The sequence below is a fragment of the Trachurus trachurus genome (genome assembly GCF_905171665.1).
Source record: "Trachurus trachurus genome assembly, chromosome: 11".
Taxonomy (NCBI): Eukaryota; Metazoa; Chordata; class Actinopteri; order Carangiformes; family Carangidae; genus Trachurus; species Trachurus trachurus.
Window position 1 is genome coordinate 2,240,001 of NC_139904.1, and position 9,638 is coordinate 2,249,638.

Here is a 9,638-nt window from a genome sequence, read left to right on the forward strand (position 1 = left end):
TTATGAAACCAGGTTAAAAATGAGGAACTGACGATGGATGACTGGCATCATCACACCATGAATGTTTGATTATGATTATATATTTATTTAGTAACACATATGTTTTCCTTTCCAATTCACGTGGAGTGACAGACGGTTAATTCAAATTCCTAAAACCTTTCAAAATAAAAAAAGAAGTTGAGAAAGCAGAAGTGATACTTGTTGCAACGAGCAAACACAGCTGATATGTAGCAGCCGGTTTGTTGGTGCAGGTTTAATCAGCAGTGTGAATACGAGCTCAGGTGCTTAGTTTGTTAACAGGAACATCTCTGTTCTCATTAAACCTAAATGTTACCTGAGGGGGAGAGAGAAACATCTGATGTAAACGCTTTAATTAGTCTGTGTGTCGTTTTTTTAAAATGTATTATGGTATTTATTTCCATCAGATATTGTTTCATCTATATTAGCGATGGTTCAAAAAATGTTTTCAAACTGTTTTAAATAAATCTGAGTGCACTTTAACCTTTCAATTCATTCATACTATTCTTCACTAATTCAAGTAATTAGCACCCATTTCATACATCCTCCATCTTTCATCTTCTACTTTTACTATTCAGATATTGTTTCATCTACATTAGTAATGGTTCAAAAATGTTTTCAAACTGTGAGTTTTAAGTAAATCTGAGTCGACTTCAGACTTTCAATTTCTTCATACTGATCTTCAACAATTCAAGTAATTTCAAACTATTTCATATTCTTCATATATTATTTCATCTCTTCAAGATTTCTTCAGCAGTTTCTTAACTTAATTCAGCATTAATAGTTTCAACAATTTATTCAGCTCATTCGGCTTCCAGCTTTCAGCATTCACCAGTATTTCCTTCAGGAAATGCAGCATTCTCTAGTTAAACCTAAATGTTACCTGGGGGGGAGAGAGAGAAACATCGAGCTCTGACAGTTTTTTAAAATGTACTATGGTATTTATTTCCATCTGATGTGAATGATCGGTGCAGCAGCAACAGGAAGCGCTGTTGATATTGTCAATAACGGTAAATTAACCCTTTGGTGTCGAGTCGAGTCAGAATGTGACCCACTGAAAGCGCTGAGTCGTACTTTCCGCCCACTGATGTGGTCGGACCAGGTCTGATTTCCATTTGATCTGCTCGACTTTCCAGCTCCGTCTCGACTAAATGTCACAGCGTAGAGATAAAAAAAAAAAAAAAAAAAACGAAGAAAAAGAACAACATCATCGTCATCATCATCATCGTACTAACGAACGTGTTTCCTAACTCCTCGGTGTCACAGAGCGAGTGACATTTCTCTTATCTGCTAAAAGGAACAAGTTAATCCGTCCTGCCTTATCACCAGAAATGTGTATTAAAGGAATAGTTCACCAAAAAAATGAAATTACACAGTCATTGTTGACTCACCCTCATGCTGATGAATACTCAGCATATGGGGTTTTTTTATTCCTCAAAGTGCATCTGGAGACCCTGGAGGCCGGTTCGTAGTCCAATGAAAACTTTATATGAGAGTCAATAGGGCCCGACACAAAAACATCCATAAAACTACACAAAAACCATTTAATATTCCTCCACACTGCTCGTCCACTGCAATCCAAGTGTCCTGAAGGGAGATAGTCCAGAGTTTACTGGAAACTACCTCATTTAGGACATTTTTACAGCCTAAACAGTCCTGGATTGAATTTGCCTGAGTAAACTCTGGACTATCTCCCTTCAGGACACTTGGATTGCAGTCGACGAGCAGTGTGGAGGAATATTTCAAGGTTTTTGTGTAGTTTTATGGACCTGTTTGTGTCGGGCCCGATGCACGCGTGCGTCGCATGAACGCGAGAGTGCCTTGACAAATTCAATCCAGGACTGTTTAGGCTGTAAAAATGTCCTAAATGACGTCGTTTCCAGTAAACTCTGGACTATCTCCCTTCAGGACACTTGGATTGCAGTGGACGAGCAGTGTGGAGGAATATTAAATGGTTTTTGTGTAGTTTTACGGACGTTTTTTTGTCGGACCCTATTGACTCTCATATAAAGTTTTGGTTGGACTACGTTGAACCGGCCTCCCGGGTCTCCAGATGCACTTTGAGGAATAAAAAACTACTCCGGAGTATTCATCAGCATGAGGGTGAGTCACTATTAATGACTGAATTTCATTTTTCGGTGAACTATTCCTTTAATCCTCCACTAGTGAAGTAGTTCCCTGGTTTAGAGAGAGAGAGAAGGGGGAATTACTGGAATCATGCAACTTTACTTTTTGCACCACAGGCTTTTTTCTGGGGTTTCTCAGCACCGGCAGCAGCACCTCCCTCTTCAACGTGTTAAATAATACGACTCGAGATCCGTCAAACTTTAACAGGACCTGCCGACACCCTGAGGAGGCGCTGCTGCATGAATCTCCCAGCTCCAAGTGGTGATGGTGTTTGGTGATGGAGATGTGAAAATAAATCAGGAGGAGCAGCTCAGAAAAACCCTGTCTGCTGTTTTCTTTTTCCTTTTAAAATAGCAGACAAGAAATACACAACGCCCTACAGGATATCTTCAAATGTGAAATACCCCTTGAGAGTAAGACTATGTTTTTTGGACACATACCTCAGGAATGGCCGAAAAGAGATAAACACTTAGTAAATATTTTGCTGGCGGCCTGTAAAAAGAGTATTACCAGAAAATGGTTATCACCGGAGAGCCCAACCATAAATATATGGATGGATATCACAATGGACATTTAGAAAATGGAAAAGATAACAGCTTTTGTTCATCACAAATTGGAGAAATTTACAAATATGTCACGCCTCATAGGCCGGATTTTATTTTCACAAACCAGTAGTGTTTCAACTGTTGTTATGGTTGTAAGTTTTTCTTCTCATAACTTGGATATAAACTAAAATACTATGTCGGCATTTAGGGCAGACAACAGATGCAAGAAGTTCACATGATGTATATGCTGCGAATGCCTGTTTCTGAATGTCAATAAAAGATAAATTTCAAAAAATAAAAGAGCAGACAGCAGCGAAAAAAGAAAATACACCTGATGGAGTGAACAGCTGCACCTGTCCTCTCCTCTGACTAACACAGAGTGCAAAACGCAATAAGAAAAGTTGCTCCTGAGCTGCTGTGCAACAACAATACAACACAATGCAACACAATACAGGACCTCGGCTGCACCTCCTTCCTCCTCCTCCTCCTCCTCCTCCTCCTCCTCCTCCTCTCGTCTGCAGATGCACTCGTACACTGAGCAGCAGTAATGAAACTTGTGATGCTAATGCAGCTGCACTTGAGCTGCCTGGTCTATATTTAGGAGAGAGATCTCAGCCGTGGGGCCTCCGCTGCTGCTGCTGCTGCTGCTGCTGCTGCCTTCTGCCTCTCTCTGTGTGTGTGTGTGTGTGTGTGTGTGTGTGTGTGTGTGTGTGTGTGTGTGTGTGTGTGTGTGTGTGTGTGCGTATGTGTGTGTGTGTTTGTTTCTAGGGCCCGCTGTGGCTCTAGGTGTTTTTAAAAATGTATGGCGGTAGGAAACGTTAACAGCCACCTGGCTCGGTCGCAGCAGCAGCAGCAGCAGCAGAAGTGTGAAGAGAGAGAGAGAGAGGGATAGAAAGGGAGAGAAATAAAATAAAAGCGCGCTCCGGTAATCAGCTCAGGCCCTCAACGCTTTACTGCGCTAATTCTACCGGTGGAAGCAGCGTATCCATGACAACACGCCACACGGCAATACGATTATTACTCCTTTTTTTTCTCTTTTTTTTTTGCAGTTGAGACTAGTGATGAAACACATTCACATCACGCCGGACTTGCCCTTGATGCCCCCTGTCTGAGGTTGTTGTTGATTGTCTGGAACTGCAAGATGAGTGTGTGTCTGTGTGTGTGTTAGTGTGTGTGTGTTAGTGAGAGTGTGTGTGGAGGAGGAGGAGGAGGGAGGAAAGGGGGGAGGAGGAAGGGGGGAGTGTGAATGTCCTCGTTGCTCTCTGCACTCTCTGCTCTCAGTCTTGCATGCCGAGACATGTCAATATCCTCACTCCCTTTTTCGAAGTTTCACTCAAACGCTGCTTATCTCTGTCTCACACACACACACACACACACACACACACACACACACACACATACAAATATATACACACACATATACAAAAAGGGTAACCCCCCTCCTCCCCCCCGCCCTCCCCCTCTTCCACCATGCACACTCAGCAACCACACACACACTGAGTCACAACTTACACACAGCAGACTCACTAATCTGAATCAAGTCCAGAAATGATCATTATAGACCAAACGACCGACGAGCCAGAGTTATATGAAATATTAAATATTAAAAACATTAAAATTAAGATATTATATAGCACAAAACCCTCTGTAGCTGCAGCCACGTCCATATTACATTGACATTTATCACCATCCAAGTCTCAATATGACCTGTGACGATGCACAACAACCTATAAATTACTAATATCTCCCTGAATTTATGACACTTTCAGTTTTCAGATTCAGAGAGAGAAGCTTCATAATGACACAAAATGAGACGCCGCTGCCTTTTTATAAATGGAAACCGTCTCCATATTCATAAATTCAAAGTAACATTACTTCTTTCTGAGTTTTTTTTTCCATAGCCTACTGTACAATATAATATAATATAATATCGCAAGGTTGGCATGGTAACAAGCATACAAGTATAGGATGAATTTAAACACCTCAATTTCTCGCCGCGGCCAATTTTCTTTCTTTCACACGAAGCTGACAAAATATTTTCACAACAGACTTTTTTTTTTTTTAAACCTGAATAGATTCTTCTTTTGAAAAAAGTAGAGACACAAAAGTGCAGCCGACAGAAACATCACCACAGCTTTTCATCCTCTCTCTCTCAGACAGACACCACCAGAAGTGGCTGCCTTTTATTACAACAACAGCACATCCACCTCTGGATGGTCAAACCCAGCTTCTAAACACTCCTGGATGTCCATAAAAAGCCAATAAAATGAAAGGGATAGTTCAACATTTTGGCAAATTGGCCCATTACCATAATCCCTATAGTCATAGCAGTAGGTTCGTTACCTTTAATTGTCGCTGCAAGATGTTTTTAGAACGGCGGAGCAGAGCCGTGAGCTGCTCAGAGCTACGCTACGGAGGCTCATTATGGGATTTCTTGGTTTCCCTCATCAAATACACAATCCAACAACTCCACAACGCTCTGGTGGACAAGTTGTGAGCTGCACATTCACCACGCTATGAGATAATAACACAACGTTACCAGACAGAGTTGTTTTAGAGGGAAATTCATGCAAAACCACTGATGCTCGTTTCCGTCGGGGGCAGTTTTTCATCAACAGTCTCTGTGTTTACCTCTAAAACAACTCTGTCTGGTAACGTTGTGTTATTATCTCATAGCGTGGTGAATGTGCAGGTCACAACTTGTCCACCAGAGCGTTGTGGAGTTGTTGGAGTGTGTATTTGATGAGTTTGATGAGGGAAAGGCGAAAATACCACTTGCACCATGCAGAGCTCACGTCTCCGCCCCGCTGATCTAAAAATAGCTTGCACTGACAATTAAAGGTAACGAACCTACTGCTATGACTATAGGGGTTATGGCAATGGGCCAATTTGCCAACATGTCAAACTATCCCTGTTAGTATAACACGCATGAAGGCAAACACTAACTGTTTAAAATCGAACACTTTCAAAATAAAACAAAAATCTGACTAAATATCCTTTAATAGCTTCATAAAAAAGTCTTAAATGACCCTAAAATTGCAGATGGAGGGCCGAGGGGGAAGTCTCCTTCACCTTTGCTTTCTGTTCCTACACTGCAAACAAACAATAGTACAGTGAACATGAGTCATAGCCATAGTACTCTGATGACTCGGCCAGAACCTGAGAGAGATAATGAAAGCAAGAAGCAAGAAGCACGAGGCCGCGATTCAGAGATAAAAGCTTTTTTCTTTTTCTTTTTTCTCACCGGTGCCTGGACGTCCCATGATGATCTGCTTGCGCGGCGCCGGGTGAGGCGACTCGGCCGGCAGGATGAGCGGCAGCAGGGCGGTGGGGGTCGGGTGGCAGGCCACGGGCTGCGGCAGCGCCCCCCCGGAGGCGTCCTGGTGGCCCCCCTCGGGCTTCCTCTCCCGCTCCCGGCCCCCCGAGCCCGAGGAGGACAGGAGCACCGAGCCCGACGAGGTGGACATCGACCCCGGGGCGGAGGGGCTGGACAGGGAGGTGTGGCTCCCCGTGGCCGGAGTCAGAGACTTTACAGGAAGATAAGATACAGATAAAGATAAAGATAAAGATAAAGATAAAGATAAAGATAAAGATACTTTAAGTAAAAGCAGATAATAAAAGCGAGAAAACATATAATCAATTAGATAGATAGATAGATAGATAGATAGATAGATAGATAGATAGATAGATAGATAGATAGATAGATAGATAGATAGATAGATAGATAGATAGTAATTAGATAGATAGTAGAATAAAAAGCTAGGCTATATACAAATATTAAAAACACCAACAACAACACAGATGTTTTTTCTGATGTCATGCTTTTACTGTGAAAGGCTCTCAGTCTAGTGTTGTAGTACTACTAGAGACCGGCCTTGAGGTCACATTTCCAAGGTCTTGGTCGAGCTGCTGGACTCAGGATTTTTTTCCTCAAGACCACAAGTCAAGACCACAGCTGCAGGGACAAATGTCTCACTTTGGTTTATCTGATGTAATTCAATAACTTTAAAATAACTAAAATTGTTCTACTAAAGTATCTGCTTGTGTAACCATCTGAAAAACTTGGTATCAACAGTTGGAGGAGACTTGTGTTCTTCTGTTCAATCCTTTACAGTCTATGGTTCAATCCAAACTTTGTTCACATTAAATCTGGTTTAGACCAACGGTGTCAAACTCATTTTTAGTGCAGGTGTCATGATGTTGATCTCAAGTAAAATAATAGCATGATAACCTATAAATTCGTGCTGTCAAAGTTAAGGCGTTCATTTTGGCTATTGATTTTAAACATTTAGCGCATTAAAAAAAAAGAAGAAAAAAATTAACGCCGTTTTGTTTACTTCCGGTGGCGGCTGACCCATAACCTTTAGTGACGTGTGCAGGCAAAACAGGGAAGTACCCGCTGTAGCGCTGTTATTCTTCACTTTATTAGGTTTTTAATATTTTTTCATGTGAGTAATTAACCGTTTTAGATGCCCAATATGCAGTTAGTTTATCCACATGACGCCTGTTATGAAGTTTGCTCCGACGACGTGAAGCTCCACCTGCAGCAGCGACCTAACGGGGCATCACAGAGGCATTAGCCCGGTCTACGGAGCCCTCAGGCCGGTTACACTGCGTCGCCATGCCGCCGGGGTAAGACACAGAGCTGATTAACTCACCCGCAGGTCTTTAGAGGTTTACCGCCAGCTGGTTTCATTCTTTTTATGCGATAAATGTTAGTCTCATTGATCAGCTGTTGAATGTGTGTTTAGTTTGTTTGAATGAATGAAAAGTGAAGCTTCATGTGTGAACTGGACAAAAGAGCAGCGCTGCCTTGGGGCTCTGTCTGTACAGAAATCACCACCTATCCACCACTTTGCGGAGAATGACGCTGGGTGTCGCCATGACACTCGATTCCACCGGAAAGACTAACTGGGCTAACCGTTAGCTGTTAGCTGTTAGCCGTTAGCACTGCAGTGTCTTAAATAACTCAATAAACGGCCCATGAAAAATATATTTTGTCCAGCGGATATCCTAGTTACAACCATAGACTGTAAAAAGGTTACAACATGATTGAGTTAACTGGAGTAGTTTCATGTCGTGTCCGACAACGGGAGGGTTTTAACAGCTGACGTCCTGATGTTAGCTTAGCTACTGCTGTTAGCTGTCAGCAGCAGCAAAGCTAACAACTACGATAACCATGACTAATTACAATAACGTGCACACTGAAATAGTAATGTTTGTTCAATAATTCGTTTTATAGACTTAACAAACATCGGATTATTTAGTCAAAATGGTTTGGGCAGCCCGGAGCGGCGGAGCCCCCACATTTGGTGCCTACCGCTAGAATGCTTCTATGGAGTGAAACGGAAGTTGAAAACCGACTTCCGTTGTGGTGTGACGCAGTGGATCATGGGGAAATAAAGTGGTGGATAGATCAATAAATAAAAGTTTTACAATGAACCGATCGGTCTATAGCTATTCAATTTACTTTATAGAGGGAAATTCAGTGCCATGTGGTTGTTTTTGTTTTTTCGTGCGCACAGCTTGGTAGGAAAAAAGGAAACCTGCACTTCAACACATGTAGGCCTGGGTTTTGTTATTATTTATGTTGGAGGATAAAAGCAAGGTGCCTTTTTTATGCCAAATTTGTACTTCACAGGAGATAAACTGTGTTCAAAGCCATTAAAAGAGTCTTTGAATTTAAATATACTAATATTCGTTATAAGCTCAAGTCGTAAGTGGACAAATGCAGTTTATTTGTTGATAAGTTAATTGCGATTAATTACAGAAATCAGTTTTGAATTCAATTGATGGACTATCTTCTTACAAAACATATTATGAACAATCAGAAATTTCTTGATATACATTTTATAGAAAATGATATTTTCTTTTAAGCTGAGTAATAATGTAGGCCTAAATATCAAGCCACGTGATTATTATAAGTTCTGTTACTGAATACAGTAATGGTCTTGAAAATGGTCTTGGACTTGGTCTCATTTCAACATAAACATTTTCTGTGTCGATTTTTAAAAATTCAGTTTCATGGAGGAGTTTCTACATCACTGACAAAAACACAGAACAGAGATGATTGATCAAAGGTAAATTACTGCGTCAGAAAAAAAACATTCGAGGAATTTCAAACGTTCATATTCATGACATGAATATGTAATATTTCTTAATGCATGTTGTAAATTTTTCAGTGCCTTAAAGCTCATGGACGCCACCGGCTCGGTACAAACTGTACTCGATGAGTCAAAGAGTTCATGCACATACAGTGTCGTCATGCAAAAGTTTGGGCACTGCTGGTTTAAAATCTTTCTGTTAATGTGAACAGTTCAGCAAGTGGAAGATGAAATGATCTCCAAAAGACATGAAGTTAAACATAAAACAAATCAATATCAGTGTTATTATTTTAGTTTTCTACAGTTTCAGAGTGAAAAAGGAGAAACAAAGCAGCAGCCTGCAGAAGAATGGGAAACCCAGGAGACTTGAGCTCTCAGAGAACTTTGACCAAGGAATCAGACAAGATATTTACTATTTACACACTGTGATAGTTTCCTGAACTATTTCCTAAACCCTTTTCCTTTTCTGTCATTTTGAAAATGGAAAAGACGAAAATAAATAAAAAATATCTATATTGTTTAAGATTATAAAGGGAATGTGTCATCTGTAACGTTATGCCTTTTGGAGATCATTTCATCTTCCACTTGCTGAACTGTTCACACTAGTTGGGTTTACATGGAGACTTTTTCCTCTTTCCACTTTCTGACTGAAACGTCATTCAGTTTCACTGTTCACCTGATTTCATTTTACTTTTGATCTGTTTAAAGGGATATTTCAACATTTTGGTAAATTCGCCCATTGCCATAATCCCTATAGTCATAGCAGTAGGTTCATTTCCTTTAATTGTCGGTGCAAGCTATTTTTAGATCGCCGTGGCAGAGACGTGAGCTCTGCGCGGTGCAA

At 41.0% G+C, this 9,638-nt stretch overlaps 1 protein-coding gene across 3 annotated transcripts in view; it reads right to left on the reverse strand.

Moving 5' to 3' along the window:
• cica (capicua transcriptional repressor a) overlaps nucleotides 1–9,638 on the reverse strand; it is a 75,873-nt gene that overhangs the window by 51,523 nt on the left and 14,712 nt on the right. For all 3 annotated transcript variants that reach the window (XM_083982129.1, XM_083982128.1, XM_083982127.1), the window contains exon 3: nucleotides 5,935–6,217. In XM_083982129.1, the coding sequence (XP_083838255.1) occupies nucleotides 5,935–6,217 (283 nt within the window). The remainder of the gene's footprint in view (nucleotides 1–5,934; nucleotides 6,218–9,638) is intronic.